General features: G+C 38.7%; 1 protein-coding gene across 8 annotated transcripts in view; it reads left to right on the top strand.

Moving 5' to 3' along the window:
- LOC106111340 (twitchin) overlaps nt 1-21429 on the top strand; it is a 76014-nt gene that overhangs the window by 22751 nt on the left and 31834 nt on the right. For all 8 annotated transcript variants that reach the window (XM_013293371.1, XM_013293373.1, XM_013293370.1 and 5 more), the window contains 32 exons: nt 112-253; nt 707-846; nt 1447-1681; nt 2050-2256; nt 3184-3347; nt 4119-4254; nt 4950-5074; nt 5403-5559; nt 6022-6219; nt 6647-6906; nt 7338-7488; nt 7701-7982; nt 8693-8833; nt 9248-9406; nt 9795-9933; nt 10361-10524; nt 10865-11178; nt 11981-12248; nt 12665-12825; nt 13226-13367; nt 13583-13691; nt 14208-14412; nt 14915-15182; nt 15635-15795; nt 16373-16517; nt 16919-17071; nt 18092-18220; nt 18519-18709; nt 19165-19279; nt 19835-20030; nt 20430-20648; nt 21228-21429. In XM_013293371.1, coding sequence (XP_013148825.1) covers nt 112-253; nt 707-846; nt 1447-1681; nt 2050-2256; nt 3184-3347; nt 4119-4254; nt 4950-5074; nt 5403-5559; nt 6022-6219; nt 6647-6906; nt 7338-7488; nt 7701-7982; nt 8693-8833; nt 9248-9406; nt 9795-9933; nt 10361-10524; nt 10865-11178; nt 11981-12248; nt 12665-12825; nt 13226-13367; nt 13583-13691; nt 14208-14412; nt 14915-15182; nt 15635-15795; nt 16373-16517; nt 16919-17071; nt 18092-18220; nt 18519-18709; nt 19165-19279; nt 19835-20030; nt 20430-20648; nt 21228-21429 — 5778 coding nt within the window. The remainder of the gene's footprint in view (nt 1-111; nt 254-706; nt 847-1446; nt 1682-2049; nt 2257-3183; nt 3348-4118; nt 4255-4949; nt 5075-5402; nt 5560-6021; nt 6220-6646; nt 6907-7337; nt 7489-7700; nt 7983-8692; nt 8834-9247; nt 9407-9794; nt 9934-10360; nt 10525-10864; nt 11179-11980; nt 12249-12664; nt 12826-13225; nt 13368-13582; nt 13692-14207; nt 14413-14914; nt 15183-15634; nt 15796-16372; nt 16518-16918; nt 17072-18091; nt 18221-18518; nt 18710-19164; nt 19280-19834; nt 20031-20429; nt 20649-21227) is intronic.

The raw sequence follows: 21429 nt of genomic DNA, 5'->3' as shown, positions 1-21429 counted from the left end.
CTAGATTATCACCTTATGATATAAGCATTTGGCAAAATTCTCTGTCTTTTATTTAGACCTATCATAACGGTGTTTACTTACTTTAATGTGAGCTTTGTTTAAAATTTTCAGGTGCCAGGATCAGCGACATCAGCTAAAGTGGACGGTCTGCCCGAAGGCAGCGAGTACCAGTTCCGTGTGATCGCTGTCAACAAGGCAGGACCCTCGGAGCCATCTGATGCCACAAAGATGACCACAATCAGGCATAAAGCATGTAAGTAACGTTATTGTAGAAATTATTAGATAATAGCTACTACCAGCGACTTCGTACGAACGTAATTAAAATGTTAAATCGTTGTTTTCGAGATACGATAAAACAAGTATTTAGTTTTTGTTATGAAGTTTATATGGGGATCCATAACACTATGTCTTTTTAAATAATTTATATAATACTAGCTTTCGGCCGCGACTGCGTCTGCGTGTATTTAAAAAAAAAAGTGAGTAGTTTATGTGTTCTTCCAGTATCCTCTATATCTACGCTAAATTTCATCTAAATCTGTTCAGCAGTTTAGACTGCAAACTCCTCTAATAAGCATACATCCATTTAAACTTTCGCATTTATAATATTAGTATAGATTACAGTCTACAATGGCGCCATCTATAGTTCAAATGCTACATTACACGAATATTTGTGTTTTTTTTTTAATATTTTCATTCGTATTTGCAGTGAAACCCCGCATCGACCGCACTAACCTGAAGGCGCTGGCTGTGCGCGCTGGAAAGCCCATCTTCTTCGATGTGAACGTGCGCGGAGAACCCGCACCTAAAGTGCAATGGTTCCAGAAGTGGAAGACTGAAGAGAAGGAGGTATTTACTTATAGTTATAAAAAATGCATAATGGAAACCAATATAACTGCCAGGTCTTTTCATCTCATCACCTTGTTCTTGTTCCTATATAGACAATATGTACTGCTCGTCCATACATCTCATCAGTTGTCATATCTGAATTCACTTCCTTAAGCATATCCTCTTTTACATTATCTATACATATTTTCTTCAGTCTTTGTCTACTTTTGCAGCCACCATATACTTAAACGAGCAGTTCCCGTGCGGCTTCATTCGCATGTAATTATAAAAAAAATATTTACTGAATAAATTTGTGAAAATTTTATTTGCAAATGTCAAAATTCAAATGCTAAAATGACAACTAGGGCGTTTAAAATTAGACGATAAATACCGTTACCATGGCAACCTGGTTCCTGAATGTTGTCAGCTTGTAGGTTATAGTCCCTTTTACACATGATGTAAGTGTAGGGCTTAAAAAGATAATTATTTAAAAATGTACTGTAATTGTTGACTTCCTACATAACTAAGTAGCGTTTATTTAAGATTTTTATATTAGTATGTTAGTATCACAATGAAAAACCAACTCTATCACAACACACTAACGTTCATATTCCCTTACAGGTGACAGAGAACGTAATCAACGTAGATTACAACACGAAATTGGACATCAAGGAGTCAGTGCGGGCTATGACCGGCACGTACAGGATCCTGGCCACCAACGAGCATGGCAGTGATGAGGCTGAGGTGGAGATCACGGTGCTGTCGGCGCCAGGCAAGCCTACAGGACCCCTCAAGGTCACCGATGTCACCAAGAACGGCTGCAAACTTGCCTGGAAGAAGCCAGAGGATGATGGCGGTGAGTATTGAAAGACTAAATGATGAGTCATTAAGAATACCTTATTTTTATTTTGACCCAGAGCTCCAGTTCGTTCTTTCTGATAATCTTAAACGATGTAAAAATAAATATTTATTTTTAATTCCAATTATAATGCTTTCTTTCAAATAAAATAACAGTGTAGGAAACATAACATCAATTTTGTAATTTTTTATCTATATCCCTTAATTCTATATTCTAATGTGACGAACAACTAATTTAAAAAAAAAAACCTACTGAACTAGTTTAGAGAAAAATACTTAAGATTTTGGTTTTTGGGTGTTGGTAACATTTTTTTTGGTCCTAAAAGCTCCGAATTAGTGGTTAATAAGGTAAATGTTTATTTTCAGGTAAACCTGTCACTGGCTACGTGGTAGAGAAGCTGAACAAGGCGACAGGCCGCTGGGTGCCTGTGGGGAAGACTGATGATACGGAGATGGAGATCAAGGGTCTACAGGAAGGAGAAGAGTATGAGTTCAGAGTGCGTGCTGTCAACGAGGAGGGAGAATCCGAGCCTTTGAAGACGGACCACTCTATATTAGCTAAGAATCCATACGGTTAGTTTCTTTAGAACTAGCTTTTGCCCGCGACTCCTTTCTTACGGAATTAATAAAAATAAAAGTAAGTAGATTATGTGGTCTTTTCGATTATCCTCTACGCCTATGCCACATTTCAATGTGATTCGTTTAGCAGTTTAGGCTACAAACGCTACCAAACATCCATCCAAACATTCGCATTTATAATATTAGTAAGATTTAGAAGTCTGTATGGTTTAGAATGGGGCGTGGCGATATATGTATACGCCTACAATGAACATGTATCAATATAAATAATACAAGATTATCTCAAACTTTGTGTCTTCTTGCGTTCTATCTCGTTGTTAATGAATTTTATTTTTATCTATACAAAACAGTCCATTGTATAAATATTTATAGACATAACTTAGAAATTTATAAAGTTCTAGTAGTATTATTCAATTCAGGATAGATAAGTCCATACATAATTTTAAAACTAAACGCTTATAAACGTTTTCAAAATTCTGTAAAGGACGCTTTATAAAGAAACTAGCTGTTCCCATGCGGCTTCATCCGCATGAAATGATGTATTTTATTGTTTACATTTGTCAAATTATCAATAGCAAATGTCAAAATGACATGACATTATAAACCTTGGCAATCTTGCTTTCTTGATGTTGGCAGCAACTTATGGTCTCTTTCCCACATTAGGGTTTTTATCCAAAATATTTACCCCAAAGTTTAACGGCGTGAAAATATATAGCCTAAAGCGTGACGTAAGTGTAGGGCTTTTTATTAAAAAAAGAGTAATTCAAAATAATCCTGTAATTGCTGACATCTTAGGCAACAAAGATGTGTGTGTTAAGGCTTTATTGTAATAGTATAGATAAGTCCATATATATTTTTTTAGCTTTATAAAGTACAGTTTTGTTACATATAAATTTCTGATAGAAATATCTGTTGTGTTAGATATTCCTGGCAAGCCGTCAGTGCCGACCATCGAGGACTGGGATGTAGATCGCGTGGACCTGAAGTGGGAGGCGCCCAAGAACACTGGAGGCGCACCCATCACTGGATACATCATTGAAAAGAAGGAGAAATTCGGACAGTGGCAGGAGGCTCTTGTTACCACGGTAACTTACAAGTTCTAACTTCTTTATTGAAGTATAAGGTTACTCATGACTAAACTATCGCACAACCGTTGTGCGATTGTCGATTGTTTCGGAATTAAACTGTTTAGTTGCACAACTAAAAAATCGAATAGTATGCGCACCTCCATATAGGTTAGTTATAGTTAGGCTCATAGGAATCATAGCGAGACTAAACAGTTGTGCGATAGTTTAGTAAGGTGTGCCTGCGTTTTAAGCTAGCTAGTATTTCTTTGTGTCTAAATATTATCGTGTAGGGGTTATTTTTTTTTATAACATAAGATGGCAAACGAGCAAGCGGCCACCTGAATCCGCTAAAATGGCGAAGCGACCGCTGCCCATAGACATCTGCAATTGCAGATGCGTTGCCCCCTTATCCGACGGAGCAGGAGATGCACATAAAGAGGATATTTCCTCTTCCTATGCATCTCCTCCATCGTCAAATCCACTTCCCCTTCCCATCCTCTCATAAGAAAAGGGTGGTAAAGAGAAAGGGACTTAAATTAGGTTAGATTTATACAGGAAATTTCAGATAATTTTATCAGCATATTAGATTTATTAGATTTATCAGTAGCAGCGCCACCTAGCGCATCATTTTAAACTATAACAGCCTTACAAATAGTACAAATTTTGCTTATACTCGGTTTATTCCTAACTTGTATTTTAGCTAAATTATTCCAAGACACGAGTACAATGGCATTTCCACTGCTACGAGTATATCAAGCAATAATAACCCTTATGGTACTATATTTACAGACACCGGAGTGCAAGGCGCGTGTACCAGAGCTGCGCGAAGGCAATACGTACCAGTTCCGCGTGCGCGCCGTCAACAAGGCCGGCCCCGGGGAGCCCGGAGAGCCCACGCAGCCGCATGTCGCTAAAGCAAGATTCTGTAAGTCATTATAAATTATTTATTTATTTGTTAATAATTTATTAAGGCGTATTTTAGGTAAGGTTTTATTTGAAGAGATGGTAACCCTCCTTATTACATTAATAACACTAAATGCCACACTCTGAATCGTTTAATGGTCACTAAAGTGTTTTAGTGTAGATTTATTACAAGAAAACTATACTAAGGGACTGCTAAATAAAGAATTACCAAAAATTTAATACACCAGTAAGACTAAGAACAAAACTACACATCTCAAATATGTCCCCACAAATGGGCTCGGAGCCTACCCAAGTTGGTGACTAGACCATAGTCAACTATGTTGGCAGTGCGGGTTGACACATATCTTTGAATTTCCTCTCTGTTATGTGAAAATTGCATCGCATAATTTTCTTTCAACACAAGGAACTCCGATAAAATACAGTAGAACCTCGATAACTTAAACCTTGGTAACATAAAAACCTCTATGACTTCAAAAAATAATATGTTCCGTTTCCATCAGAGCCCAAAACCTCAATAACATAGACCCTTGATAACTTAAAATATTGTGTGTATCTCTTAGACTTTAAGTTATCGAGGTTCTACTGTACATGCCATTTTTAAAATTAACTTGAACATGTAAATTTCTGTTCTATGTTGCCAGAATAAACTGTACTTTATTATGCTGTGTTAATTTTTATTTATTTTTGTATTTCCAGTGAAACCATACATAAACCGCGACAAGATGGTGGCGATCCGCGTACGAGCTGGTACCACCATCAGACTGGATGTGGACGTGAGAGGAGAACCTCCTCCGACCAAGACATGGACATTCGCCAATAAGGTAATTAAAATTTACTAAAGATATTAACTAACTGTAGCTCGCGATTTAGCCCGCGTGAAATTAAAAAAAAATATATAACCTATGGTACTCACTGATAACGTAGCTTTTTAATGTAATTTGAAATAAGCCCAGTAGTTTTTGATTTATTTCAATACGTACAAAAATACAATTTTTTCCTGTTTGTGATAGTACTATAGATTTAAAATACAGCTAAAACCTCCAATACTTTCTCTTTCTCTTTCTCTCTTATTTTTCTCTTTCTATCTCTTATTCTTTCTATGTCTCATATGATTGTGTTTTTAAACCATTGTTTTTGTAAATATTGCAGGTGGTCGAGACCGGCCTTGGTGTGAAGCTGGAAAACGAGGACTACAACACTAAGCTGCAGATCTTCGAGTCCACCTGGAAGAACTCTGGCATCTACACGCTAAAGGCTGAGAATGACTCCGGAGTAGATGAGGCTACCGTTGAAGTTACCGTACTTGGTAAGTACAAATATATTAAACTGCATCATAATTTACTTTGTAATTTAATTATTACTAGCTGTTCTCGTCTTCTCGCTTCATCCGTAAATTGTAAAAACTTTATTTTATTGTATACATTACGCAAAAATTGCAAATGTAAAAATTTAAATGCACAAATGACAACGAAGACCTTTGCTATTGGATAATTACAGTTACTATGGCAATCCTGCTTTGCAACAATTGGCTTGTAGTTTTTATTCCTTTCCCATATGAGACTTTTCAATTTATTCACACTCTAAATTAAACAGCATGGAAATATGTAGCCTATAGCGTGTCATAAGCTTAGCTTTTTTTACTAAAAAAGTAAAAGTAAATTATACTGCGATTGCCTTCGTCCCACATGACAAAAAAGTATGTCTACGCTTTATTAAATTAGTATAGACTATTCTCTTAGTTGTCTAACGAAGCATATTCCACTTTCAGATAAGCCAGGTAAACCTGAAGGTCCTCTGGAGGTGTCAGACGTACACGCAGAGCACGTGAAGCTGAGCTGGAACAAGCCGAAACACACAGGAGGATTGCCTCTCAGCGCATACGTGGTGGAGAAGATGGACACCCTCACCGGAAAGTGGGTGCCCGCGGGTACTGTGGAGCCTGACACTACTGAGGCTACTGTCACTGGTGAGTGCTGTTTTACCGACGATTACGGTTGTCAAAAATCAGATATGTGTACTGTTTTACCGACATTTGCTAAGTCATGCTTGGCTTACACTTGGACAGTAGAGCTGAAACGTAGCGCACAAAAACTGGACTGGCATTCAACTGGAGCTAAGCGAACACTAGCAATTTACAACTAGCACTGGCCAAATGCGAACCAAGTATTACATGCCGATTGAAACTTGTGGCTGACGTCGTTAGTTCGGACTGTTTTACCGACATTAACTGAATACATTTAACACTGTTTTATTGACATATACAAAAAATTTAAATATATAACCAAATTAGTCTTTCGGTTTGGGCTTTGGTTACCTTTGAAACACTAATTAACTACTAAAATCTATTGTCCACTTTTAAACGATTTTAAAATGTGATTATCTGTCTTTTGCAGGTTTGGAGCCAGGTCGTACCTACCAGTTCAGGGTGAAAGCTCTGAACGAGGAAGGTGAGTCGGAGCCCCTGGAGACGGACCACGGCATCCTGGCGAAGAACCCGTATGACGTGCCTGCGGCTCCCGGCCTGCCGGACATCGTGGACTGGGATGAGAAGTCCGCTAAACTCAAGTGGGAGCCCCCCATCAGGGACAATGGAGCACCCATCACGGGGTACATCATCGAAGTCATGGATAGAGATAGGGGCGAGTTTGTTAAGGTATGCTGATTTTCTGGTTTATCTACATTAAATTTAATTATTGATTTATAATACTAGATGTTTCTCGTGACTTCGTCTGTGTAAAATTAAAAAGCTTATGCTATTCACAGTCTACATTAACCGTGAATAGCATAGGCTTTTTAATAGTGAAAGTTTTTTTTTTAAATCGGCCCTGTAGTTATGTTATTTCAATGCATACAGAAATACAAATCTTTCCTCCTTATAGTATTAGTATAGATTGTTAGAGATAAATTTGAGGATTAGTAATAAAAACAAAAAAATGTGAACAGAATTACAGGCAGTGTAAACCAAAATAAATTAGTTAAAGCAGTTATTTTGGACCCGTTTCTAAATTGCATTGTATGTTAATGTGTTTTGGTTGGTTTTGGCTTTTTAAAAGCGTGATTTTTCATAATCAAATATTTCTATAGGCCGCTGAGATCCATGGCAACATCTGTCAAGGCACCGTACCCAAGCTGGAGGAGGGCAACCAGTATCAGTTCAGAGTACGCGCATTGAACAAGGCGGGACAGTCGGAACCTTCCGAGAACACCAACTGGCATACTGCTAAACCACGATTCTGTGAGTATTATAAGTACTACACGCCCACTAAAACATGACATGTGAACTATGACGTCAGAGTTAAATAGAGAAAGGAAGGTTAAATAGGAAATAAGATCACAAAGTGATCTTTTAAAGCGATACGTATTTGATGATGTATTTTTTACTCTTTCACTCGAATGTATTCATATAAGTCTGTTTCCATTGTTAATAAATTATTTCTCTCATTCCAGTGAAACCGCGCATCGACCGTACAAACCTGAACCCATTGACAGTAAAGGCTGGATTACCAGTGTCTTTGGATGTGAAAGTGTTCGGTGAACCACCAGCCACGGTGACCTGGCACTTCAAGGGTGAGGAGCTGAAGAACGGCCCCAACTTGGAGATCATCAACGTGGATTACAACACCAAGTTCCTGATGACGAAGAGCAAGCGCGCTAACACCGGAAAATACGTCATCAAGGCCAAGAATGAAGTTGGTGAGGATGAGGCCGAGATCGAAATTACTATACTTGGTAAGTGGAAGGTTCTAGAAATGTGTTTTGTTTCATACTAGTACGTCATAGACGACTGTTTCTTAACATTTGATAACAATTTTTAAATTGATTATAGCTCTTATTACTGAGGGATTGTGTAACTCAGAAATTATGAAAGAATTTGTAAAATGAACCCAGTGGTTTTTCAGTTTATTTGTAACAAACATACAAATTTTTGGTGGCTCAGTGGTTTAAGCACTTGACTTGTGATCTACAGGTCTTGCGTTCGAATCCCGCCATGTACTAATGTGATTTTCGATGTTTTCGAATTTTCATATGTATGTAATTTACTCGACGTTCTTACGGTGAAGGAAAACATCGTGATGCCTGCACATATCGGCGAAGAAATTCAAAGATATGTGTGAAGTCAACCAACCCGCACTTGGACAGAGTGGTTGACTATGGCCTAGTCACCCCCTTATTAGGGTAGGCTCCGAGCCCCTCGGTGGGGACGTATACTGAGCTGGTGGTGATGATACAAATCTTTCCTCTTCGGGAAATTAGTGTATAATATATGAGTAAGCAAATTTACTTCGTGATAATTAGTGTTTTAATACTTTCGGTAATAAGGTTTTTAAATAACTCGAAACTTTACTAATTGTAATGTTATGAACAACATTTTGTCCGATTGTATTAACTGATTTGTAGTTTCTTATACTCTTTTAATTATTTGTATTTATTATTTCCAGGCAAGCCATCTAAGCCCAAGGGTCCATTGGAAGTGTCCGACGTGACAAAGAACAGCTGCACACTGACGTGGGACAAGCCGGAGGACGACGGCGGCGCGCCCATCGAGTACTACGAGATTGAAAAATTAGACCCACTTACTGGTTTGTTAAATATTATATACTAGCTGTTTCCATGCCGGTTTGTGCACATGAAATTATAGAAACGTTATTTTATTGTTTGAAATTTTCAATTGCAAATGTCAAAATTCAAATGCATAAATGACAAACATGGCAACCTTGCTTCCTTGACGTTGGTAGCTTGTGGTTTTTGGTCCCTTTCCCTCATGAGTTTTTTTCAAATTACTTACTCCCTTAAGTTTAATACCGTGAAAATTATAGCCTAAAGCTTAGGGCTAAGTGTAGGGCTTTTTATTAAAGAAAGAATTATTCAAAAATATACCACAACTGCTGACATCCTACATAACTAGGTAGTGTGTTTATTTTATTATATTAGTATAGATTGATACACAGAAATGTATACAAATGCTTGTAATAATGTAATTTTGTGTGTTTCAGGACAATGGCTGCCGTGCGGCACCGCTAAGGACTGCAAGGCGAATGTCGCGGGTCTGCAGGAGGGCAAGCCTTACAAGTTCCGTGTTAAGGCTGTCAACAAGGAGGGAGAGTCTGAAGAACTCGAGACTGACAAACCTATCATCGCTAAGAACCCATACGGTAACTTAAATATAACTAGCTTTCGCCCATGACCGTCAGTGTGAATTAAAAAAAAAAAAAACAAAAGTAAGTAGCCTTAGTGTTCTTCCTGAATAAGTTCTATATCTAAGCCAAACTTCATCCAGATCTGTTCAGCAGTTTAGGCTACAAACTCTAACAAACATCCATCCATCTAAACTTTCGCATTTATGATTTCAGTGTAATTAGGTTCTCGAAACCATTATCTTTTGCAGAGTACAAAAACGTAATGTTAAAATTATTACCAAGCTATTTAGAGGAAATATTAGGGCATCCTACTATCTACATTATTGTATTTTATATTATAATAGGCGTTCCAAATATAGAAGTTTCTCTGTATGTTAATGTTTGCCAAATGTAACGTTTTCAGACGAGCCCGGCAAACCTGGTCGCCCTGAGCCCCGTAACTGGGACAAGGACTTTGTGGACCTCGAATGGGCCCCGCCCAAGGAAGACGGCGGCGCGCCCATCATTGGCTATATTGTACAGAAACGAGAGAAGGGTGGAAGGTATATATACCCTTCTTATAAAGCCTCTTTGAATAGTAAAGCTATGAGTAATTCATCTTATATGTATTACAAGCTGTTGCTCGCGTCTTCGTCTGCGTGATATCAAAAAATATAGCCCATGTTACTCACAGATAAATTACCTTTCTAACGGTGAATGAATTTTTAAAACCTGTCCAGTAGTTTTTGAGTTATTTCGAAACATATAAAAATACAAATCTCTCCTCTTTATAATAAGAGCATTGACCCGCAATTCCGTTTGCGCGGACTTAAAAAGAAACGTAATTAGTCTATGTATTTTTGCAGACTATTCTCTACATTTATGTCGAATTTCAAAGAGATCCGTTCAGTAGTTGTGGCTAGATCCATCCATCCATCCTTTCCCATTTGTAATAATAGTAGGTTGAAAATGTTTAAATTATGGTTACAGAACATGGCAAGACTGTCTGAAGACGAGCGGCGAGCGGCCCACAGGCCGTGTCACTGATGTTGAGGAGGGCCACGAGTACCAGTTCCGTGTGATCGCCGTCAACAAGGCCGGCCCCGGAGAGCCCTCGGAGCCAAGTCGATCTGTCATCGCCAAGCCTAGATTCTGTAATTATCACTAATTTCCACATTCAAAATAACAGCATTTACTGAAAACTAGCGGAAATTATAAAAATTTTATTTTACTGTTTCCATTTGTCAAATTCTCATTTGCAAATGTTAACATTACTGTTACCAATGACCTTGCTTCCTTAATGTTGGCAGCTTGTAGTTTATAGTCCCTTTCCCACATTTTTTTTTAATTTATTTACCCCCTAAGTCTAATAGAGTGAAAGTATATAGCCTAAAGCGTGTCGTAAGTGTAGGACTTTTACGCCACAAAGTAGTGTGTTTACGCTTTATTATATTAGTATAGATTCAGTTAAATTAATCAATAATTTGTTTACAGTGGCACCTAAAATCGACCGCAAATACCTACAAAAGAGAAAGATCAAGGTTGGCCAAACCCTTAAGATGGAGGCCGATGTGAAGGGAGAGCCCGAGCCTACCATCACCTGGACCTTCAACGAACAAGCCCTCAAGACAGAAGAAAGGCTGAAGATAGAGAACAAAGACTATCACACCTCGTTCTCACTGCTGAAGGTGACCAGAGCTGATAGTGGCAAGTACACCGTCACCGCCAAGAATGACTCCGGCACTGATACTGTGGATGTGGAAGTGTCCGTTGTTAGCAAACCTACTAAGCCTAAAGGACCATTGCAAGTAAGTACACAAGCTGTTGCACGCGTCTTCGGCCGCGAGGCAAAAAATGAATATAGCCTATGTTACTCTGATAATGTAGCTATTTACCGGTGAAATAATTTTGAAATCGTCTCATTAGTTTTTGAGTTATTTTAATACATTCAAAAATATTAATATAGATTAGTCAACCTCAATACATTAGTGCATAGTGCATATCAGTGGTAGAGCCTGCTTTAACATCTTCGCACGAATGGCCGGCTGCCCGGTGTAATACCACGACCACACAGAAAACAGGCGTGAAGTGGAAGCAACTCCGCGTTTCGTCTGATGAGTATGGTGCCGGAGGCCTAATTTTAGTCCCTTTTCCTTTCCACCCTTTTCTTAAGAGGAAAAGATGGGAGGAAAAAGTGGATTGGACGGTTAAGGAAATGCATAGGAAGGGGAAATGTCCTCTTTATGTGCGTCTCCTCCTCCGTCAATTAGGGTAGGCAACGCATCTACAATAGCGGATGTTTATGGGCAGCGGTCGCTTTCCATTTCGGTGGATTCAGGTCGCGCTTGCTCGTTTGCCACCTCGTATTATAAAAAAAAAATATCATCTATACAGATAATAAAATTGATCAGTCTGGAAGTTGTATCTAAAAATCCATATTTCGTTAACACGCGTGGCTGATGACGATTTTTTGTCTGTCTGTTTAGCTATGTTTATTCCTCGGAAACTGCGTTATTTGACTGGTGCGGTAAAATTGTAGTCTAATTTTCTTTTTATACTGCGCTATCAAAGTCGCGAGAGACAGCTAGTTAATATATGTATTGTTTCCAGGTATCTGATGTGAAAGCAGACGGCTGCAAGCTCAAGTGGGAGCCTCCAGAAGATGACGGTGGTGAGCCTGTCGAGAGCTACGTTGTTGAGCGTATGGACACCGAGTCGGGCAGATGGGTGCCCGTCTGCACCACCAAGACCCCGGAGGCTGACGTCACGGGACTCAACGAGGGCAAGGACTACTTGTTCAGGGTGAAGGCTGTCAACCCTGAGGGAGAGAGTGAACCGCTCGTCACTGAAACCGCTACTACAGCTAAGAATCCTTATGGTAAGGCTAACTTCCTATGCGGCCTTAATTATAAAAACATTATTTTATTTACATTTGTTAAGTTGTCAATTGCAACGTTACCTTAATAACATTGCTTCCTTAATGTTGGAAGCTTGTAGTTTATGGTCCCTTTCCCACATGAAGGTTTTTTACCAATTCATTTAACCCCTAAGTTTAATAGCGTGAAAATATATTGCCTAAAGCGTGTCGTAGGTGTAGGGATTTTTTTTAAAGGATGAATTATTCAAAAATATGCTGTGATTGACTCCTACGCCGCAAAGTAATGTGTGTTTACGCTTTATTATATTAGTATGGAGTATATAAAATGGTCACTAACTGACACACTTACAGACTTTTTGGTCACTTAGGACACTTAATTCTTTGTAGAGTTTGTGATTAATTGATTTCTCGTTTAGGTGAACCGGATGCACCTGGTAAGCCAGATATCAAGGACTGGGACAAACAGCACGTGGACCTCAAATGGGAGAAGCCTGCCAACGACGGTGGCGCCCCCATCACTGCATACATCGTGGAGAAGAAGGACCGCGACACCGGCAAATGGGTGAAAGCTGTTGAGGTTAGTTTTCTTATAAAACATACTTACTTAGAATTTAATAATGACTGATATTGTACAGTTCTACTTGAAACGTGAGAATTGGATAAGTGTCTAAATGGCTGGTCCTACTAAATTGTAAATTGTCTGATAACAATCGGATTTTGTTCGCCTATCTGACAGTGACGTCATTTTTAAACTATCTGAGCCTCTATCAGCCATTGATGGGACAGGCCTTAAGACTTGTTTATCCAGGTTCGACTATAAACTACATAGTAAAGAAATAGTACGTATATTAAGACACGTTGATTCTATGTCAAGCGATATGTAAAAAAATGAATTTATGTTATTACTAATACGTATACGTACGTAAACGGGCACGTATACGTATACGTACTCTAATTTTGTATGTATGAATTTTCAGGTCCCCGGACACAAGACAGAGGCTCGTGTGCCTGATTTAATCGAAGGGAAAACATACCAGTTCCGTGTGAAGGCGGTCAACAAGGCCGGCCCAGGCAAACCTTCGCAAGCCACAGATAACTTATTGGCTAAGGATAGATTCGGTTGGTTTTCTTTTTTTTTTCGTTTTATCCTTTAACTTGCTCTGGTCCCCTACAGTCGACACAGTATCTACTGCTCCATGCCTCTATCAGCCGTCATACCTAAATTCACTCCCTTAAGCAATCTTTTACACCATCCAACTCCTCCAAAATCCTCGTGGGTATAAAAATTGGTGTTTTCGTTCATTCTAATGTAATTTTTTTGTGATTATTTCCAGCCCCGCCTAAGATTGACCGCACCAACATGCGCGATATTACCATCAAGGCTGGTCAGATGATCAGACTTGATGTGAAGGTGAGCGGGGAACCGCCACCGACCAAGACATGGTATGTACTGCAGTTTATATCTTTATTTTCCTACTAGCTTTTGCCAGTGACTTCGTCCGCATGAAAATAGTAAAAAATATAGCCTATGTTACACACAGGTAAATTACCTTTCTGATGGTGAAAGAATTTTTCAAATTAGCCCAGTAGTTTTTACATCAAACAAATACAAATCTTTTCTATTATTAAGATTATATTAGTATGGATTTACAATAACATAAGTTTTAAAACAACTAGAATGATAGAGTAATGTTTTTGATGATCATCCAAATATTAGAAAGAAGTATGTCATATTTTCATGTTAGTATGGTATTTGCCCGTCATCATCCGCACGGAATTAAAAAAAAATATAACGTATATTCTTTCAGACTATGATATACATTATGGAGATACTTTAGCGGATTTAAAGATATATAGTAACAAACATCCATCCATCAAGATTTGAATAACATCCATCCATACATTTTTTTTAATTTATCAGTTTTATTGTGCAAATTACTCAAGGCCATATAATTGCAGGTTCCAGAACAAGGAGCGTCTCTCAACACGGGACGATCTGTCCATAGACTCGGAGGAGTACCGCATCAAGCTCTCCGTGGTGGTGGCCTCGCGCAAGCACAGCGGCACATACGTGCTGAAGGCTGAGAACAGCAGCGGAAGAGATGAAGCCTCTATTGAGGTGAAGGTCCTGGATGTACCAGCCAAGCCTGAAGGACCGCTGAAGGTAAGATTAGTGTGGGACTACTTGAATTAATTAATTTGATGCGTTAGAAGTTTGTAGTAAAACGTAACTTGTGAGTTTATAAAAAAAAGTGTGGATGTAGCTATTATACAATGACTAACTTGTTCGCGACCTCGTCCACATTAAATCAAAAAAATCTTGTCTATACTAGTATTATAAAGAGGAAAGATTTGTATTTTTGTATATTTTTCACCAATAAATAGTTAGGTTATCGCTGAGTAATATAGACTATATTTTTTATTATTTTGAATTTCATGCGGACGAAGTAGCGAGCAACAACTGGTAATAAATATAGCGCACATATATTTAATATGGTTATAAAATTTCTGAAATCTTTCCAGTATAGTTTATTCTTAACGTACAATAATTTAAATTTTACATATATAATATTACATAGTAAAAAAAATAATTTAATTATTATTTACCATTCTACGTATTCTTAGAATTTTATCATATATAATCATCTAATTACTGTTGTCCATAGATATCGGACGTGCACAAAGAAGGCTGCACATTGAAATGGAACGCGCCATTGGACGACGGTGGCGCCCCCATCGACCACTACTTAGTGGAGAAACTGGACACGGAGACCGGCCGCTGGGTGCCCGCGCTCAAGACCAAGGACCCCAAGGCCGAGGTGGAGAACCTGGTGCCGGGACACGAGTACAAGTTCAGAGTTTCCGCTGTTAATAACGAAGGTGTCTCTGAACCTTTGGAGGGAGAACATTCGATTATCGCTAAGAATCCCTTCGGTGAGTTAACATTTTATTTGTCTTTAGTCTTCTGTTTACTGTACTGTGGAAATAAATATTTACTAGTATAAGCCTCATATTGTAGTCATAATTACTACATTATATACAGGTGTTGGTAACAAATTTAATTTGACATTTTAATTTGCTTAATTTCGGACTTATTGCATTCGGTCAAAGACGCAGGAAAATCTTCCAGCTAAAATTATAAGTCTGTTATCGACTCTCACTCAAAACACTCACTCAAATATATTTAAACGACTAGCTGTTGTCCGCAACTATGCGCGAAATTAAAAAAATAGTAAGCAGCCTATGTCCCAAAGTATGATCTACATCTATCAAATTTGGTCAAAATCAGTTAAGCTGTTCTGGAGATATCTTCTACCAAACATCCATCTAAACTTGCACGTTTATAATACTCTTAAAATGAAATGGTTCCAAATGAATGTTTTCAGACGAGCCCGGCAAGCCTGGCACGCCGGAGGTGGTGGACTGGGACAAGGACCACGTGGACCTCAAGTGGCAGAAGCCCATCAAGGATGGCGGAGCGCCCATCACCGGTTACATCATCGAGAAGAGAGAAGTCGGCTCACCCAAATGGGTGAAAGCCTGCGAGGTAACATATCTAGAAGTTTGGACTTGTAAAAAATTATTAGGAGTTCCCGAGTGGAGAGTTTACAAAGTTATACAATAACTTTCAATTGCAAATGTCACAATTCAAATGCACAAATAAAGAACGCCGTTGACATTAAAAAATATAATAACTTTAACATAGGAATCTCGCTTCTTTGATGCTATTGGCTTGTACTTTTTGTCCTTTTTCCGCATGACAGTTTTGTCAATTAATTTACCCCCTAAGTGTAATATAGTGTAGAGGTTTTGATTAAAAAAGGCGTAATTATAAACATGCTGTGATTGCTGAAATCCTACGTAACTAAGTGTGTGTTTACGCTTTATAGTATTTATATTACTAGCTTTCGTCTGCGACTTCGTCCGCGTGGAATTAAAAAAAAAACCAAAACAGTAGTCTATGTGTTCTTCCAGAGTATGTTCTACATCTATGCCAGATTTCATCAAGATCCGTTCATCAGTTTAGGCTACAAACTCTAACAAACATCCATCCATCCATAATATTAGTAAGAGAGTATAGAAGTGTGAATGTTTTGGCTGTATATGCTAATTTATATTTCCAGGTTGGACCAAATGATAACGAGAAAGCGACAGTGCCGCACCTAGACGAAGGCGTGGAGTACGAGTTCAGAGTGAAGGCGGTGAACGAGGCCGGCCCCGGCGAGCCCAGTGATGCCAGCAAGTCCGTCGTGTGCAAACCTAGGAGATGTAAGAAGTTATTTTTTGGACAATTAGAGAATGTATTTTAAAATCCTTTCCTTATTAAAGGGAACTCTAGACGCAGTTGTTTTGCTTTGATCATTAAGTTAGTTAGTTTACTTTTTATATATAGGACACTATCTATCGCCCGCGACTGTATCTGCATGGTATTAAAAAAAAAGCAATAAATAGCCTATGTTTTTTTTTTAAACTGTAGTTATGCTAAATTTCATTGAGATCCATTCAGCAGTTTTTTTTTTATTTTATTTATTAGAAAGGTACACCAATTGCATGTTTAACGTATACAATCATTATAATATACTGTAGAAGAAGAAAAAAAAGCAGAACATACATTTACACTTTGGCATTTATAATATTAGTATAATATAATTGTATTTATATAATTCCAGTGGCACCAAAGATCGATCGTCGTAATCTGCGTCCCATCAAGGTGCGAGAGGGCGAGCCTATCGCGCTGGACGTGAAGGTGACGGGCGAGCCCGCACCCGACGTCGTCTGGACCCTCGCCGGCAAGTCCGTCACCTCGGGTAACGGGCTTAAGTGTACGTACCTTATATTAAAAATACTACTTTATTTATTCTTTAATGCGCTAGGGTAGCGATCCAAAGGGGGTGTTGGCCTCCGACACGAGAGTGACTCTTTTGCCAACTCAATATTGCGTTGTTGAAAATTAAAAATAGTTTTAGTTATGTTTTTAAACCCTGTATCATAGATTTTATTTATATATGATATCATTGGATGTCAAATAGGCTTGAGGGACAGATCTACAAGTCCATCGTAAGACCTGTCGTATTGTATAGATCTGAATGTTGGGCCACCAAAGTTGCGGATGAAAGGAGATTGCATGTGGCTGAGATGCGTATGTTAAGATGGATGTGTGGTGTGACAAGATTGGATAAAGTTAAGAATGTGTACATTAGAGGAAGTTTGAAAGTAGCGCCAGTGGTGGAGAAATTGAGAAGCAAAAGGTTAGCGTGGTATGGACATGTTATGCGACGAAATGATGGGGACATAAACCAGAAAGTGTTAAGATTGAATGTGGATGGCTACAAAGGAAGAGGAAGACCGAAGAAAGTATGGATGGATTGTGTGAAAGAGGATATGCTTGAGAAAGGAGTAGTTTCAGATATGACAGCTGTTAGAGATGTATGGAAGAGCAGCACATACTGTGCCGACCCTCCGTAAGGGATAAGGGCAAGTGGATGATGATGATGTCATTGGATGTCAAAATAGGATTATTAGTTTGTTGAATTAAAAAATGTTTTTGAAACATTTTCACTTTATAATTGAACTAGCTGTTGCTCGCGACTTCGTTCACGTGAATTTTAAAAATAGTAAAATATATAGCGTTATGTGATTTAGCGATAACGTAGATTAACGGTGAAAGATTTACTAGGATGGAAGCAGTAGTTTTTGAGTTGATACATACAAAAAACCAAAAATACAAATCTTTCCTCTTTGTAGTTAGAATACTGTTCTGCTATACTTAAAATTGTCTTCTGGAGACTCGTTCCTGCTTAAAAATATTTGATATTTTCTATAAATAACCGGTTTCTGTGCAGTGGTGAATGTACCTTACCTGAGCAAGTACCAGCACGCCAGCCCGCGCCGCAAGGACTCCGGCACTTACAAGATACAAGCTGTCAACAAGTACGGACAGGACACCGCCGAGCTGGAGATCACTGTTACTTGTAAGTTAATTGTACTTCTTGACTTTACTGGTAACTTGAACATGGGGGGGCAACCCCTTCATAAATAGAAAAATCTAAAATAGTTATGAAAATTACTTCGAATTATATTAATGCTAGCTACCCCTCAGACTTTGTCTATCGGCTAAAGAAATGTAGGAACTATTTAAAGGTTATGAGAATATAGAAAAGGGAAAACAGAGCTGTTACATTTTTTATATTATTTGTTACGCTTTTCTGAACCAAAATCCATAGAGTTGTCCTTTTCAGTCTAAACGGTAAATTGCACTTATCTTTTCAGCGAAACCGGACAAACCAGAGGGACCGTTAGAAGTATCTGATATACACAAAGAGGGCTGCACGCTGAAGTGGAAGCGGCCCAAGGACGATGGAGGGGAGCCCATCGAGGGTTACCTGGTGGAGAAGTACGACACCGAGACTGGCACCTGGCTGCCAGTCGGCAAGACCCTCGGCAACGTGCCTGAGATGGAGGTATATGATTAGCTAGCTGTTTTCGTGCGGCTTCATTTGCATGAAAAACCTTTTTTTTATTGTTTAAATTTGTCAAATTCTCAATTGCAAATGTCAAAATCACCGTTACTCTAATAACCTTGTCTCTTTAATGTTGGCAGCTTTTAGTTTATGGTCTCTTCCTCACATGAAGGGTTTTTTTACAATTTATTTACTCCTGAGTTTATTAGCTTGGAAATATGTACTTTAAAGCGTGTGTAAGGCTTTATATTAAGGAAAGAATTATTCAAAATATGCTGTGATTGCTGACAGCCTACGCCACGAAGTAGTGTGTGTTTACGCTTTACTACATTAGTATAGTTAAATCAAAAATATGCATTGAATGTGCGAGCGAGAGAACTAGCGATAGAGACGAACAATCGATATACGAGTTTCTTCTGATACTTTCTGCAAACTTATTATAATTTTTGTAATAGGTTGACGGTTTAATTCCTGGACACGAGTACAAGTTCCGTGTGAAAGCTGTCAACAAGGAAGGCGAGTCGGAGCCGCTGGAGACATTCGGCGCTATCGTCGCTAAGGATCCATTTAGTAAGTTATTTTAATGTACACTTTACTAACTTTTTGACTGTCAATGTTGTTCTATGTTTCACCATAAATTACTAGGTCCAAGACTAAAAAACAATAGGAAGTACCCTATATGGTCTCCCAGACTATGTTCTACATCTATGCCAAATTTAATCGATCGTTTAGCCATTTAGGATACAAACTTTGACAAACATCCATCCATCCAAACTTTCGCATTTATAATTTTAGAAAGATTGTTTCGATAACCGTAATTTGTCTTTTTTATAATGAAAGATGGCAAACGAGCAAGCGGCCACGTGAATACAACGGAATGGAAAGCGACCGCTGCTCATAAACATCCACAACTGCAGATGCGTTGCCTACTCTTAATTGACAGAGGAGGAGACGCACATAAAGAGGACATTTTCCCTTCTTATGCGTCTCCTCCACCGTCAAATCCACTTTTCTCCTCTAGGTCTAAAATCCGCTAATCGTGACATAAAAGTTTAAGATACTTAAGTTAAAATATATTGGAACATTGTCTAAGTAAACTATTTAATATTACGCTTTCGTCAACAGCTGTACCAGACGCGCCGACAGCGCCAGTGCCCGATGACTGGTCAGCCAACCACGTGGACCTGAAGTGGGAGGCGCCGGTATCGGATGGCGGGTCACCCATCATTGGTTACATCATTGAGAAGAAGGACAAGTACAGTCCGTTGTGGGAGAAGGCGTTGGAGACTCACACGCCTACGCCCAGTGCTACTATTAATGGGTAAATGTTAACCTATTTAGAAAGGATATATTTTTGAAATACTAGTTGTTCTCATGCGACTTCATCTGCTGGAAGGGAAAAAAAATATGTTATTGTTTACATTTGTACTTTCAGTTGCAAATGTCGAAATTCAAATGCACAAATGACCACTAAGGTTGTTAAAGGTTTTTTTCTTTTCTGCTATTGGCTTGTAGTCTTTGTGTCTTACTCGCATGACGGTTTTTTTCCAAATTATTTACCCCCTAAGTTTAAAAGCATAAAAATTTAAAGTCTATGTGTAATAGGTGTAGATATTTTTATTAAAGAATTATTCAATAATATTTTAATTTCTGACTTTCTTCATAACAAAGTCTGTCTATGCTTTATATTACTATAATTATTGATAAAATTGTGTTGCAGCCTAATCGAAGGCAACGAGTACCAGTTCCGCGTGGTGGCGGTGAACAAGGCGGGGCAGAGCAAGCCGTCAGAGGCCAGCAAGACGTTCGTGGCCAAGCCGCGCTTCCTCGCGCCCAAGATCGACCGCCGCCATCTGCGTGACGTCACGCTCTCCGCTGGCGCCGCGCTCCGACTGGAAGCGGCTGTTACTGGCGAGCCAGCGCCTGCTGTCGAATGGAGGTATTATACTTACGAAAGTATGTATGGATGGATATAAGACTTTGACTAAACTGCAAAACAGATCTCAATAAGTTTAGATGGATGAATGGATGGATGTTTGTAGCCTAAACTGCTGCACAGATCTCGATAAAATCTGGCATAAATGTGGAAGATAATCTGGAACACATAAGCTACTTACTAGGTTTTTTAATTACGCGCATATGAAGTCTCAGTTAAAAGTATGATTATAAAAATGATATTTTAGTCAGCACTTGAATGGTGCGCGAAGGGGCGTGTCCCATATTCAATTAGGCTCCGCCCATATCTATAATTTTCTTTTGCGACATTCCCAACTGGTATTAAAATATTTACCACTTGTTTAAATTGATTAGTTTTATATGTAGATACTCTACTAGAAATTAAGATATTTATCAATTTATACTCTATATTATGACATAGATCTTGAAAATTTAATCTATTCAGAAAGAAATCAAAGTATGACTGAAATTCATTTGTTTATAGATATTTTTCAAAATGTTATATACTTAGCTATTTTATGCCTTTCTAATACACTCATTAAAGTATTATTTTTCCTCACAGATACCAAAATATGCCTCTGCGACCATCTAAAGCGGTGACCATCGACTCACCTGAGTACTTCACCAAGCTGGTGATACGTCCGGTGCGACGCGACGACTCCGGAGAGTACACCGTCACTGCTGTCAACTCCAGTGGCAAAGATACCGTTACCATCAACGTGGTGGTCACTGACAAGCCAACTAAGCCTGAAGGACCACTACAG

This window comes from Papilio polytes, unplaced genomic scaffold (genome assembly GCF_000836215.1).
Source record: "Papilio polytes unplaced genomic scaffold, Ppol_1.0 DF824169.1, whole genome shotgun sequence".
Taxonomy (NCBI): Eukaryota; Metazoa; Arthropoda; class Insecta; order Lepidoptera; family Papilionidae; genus Papilio; species Papilio polytes.
Note: the sequence above shows the minus strand (reverse complement) of the source record. Positions and strands in the feature narration are given on the sequence as shown.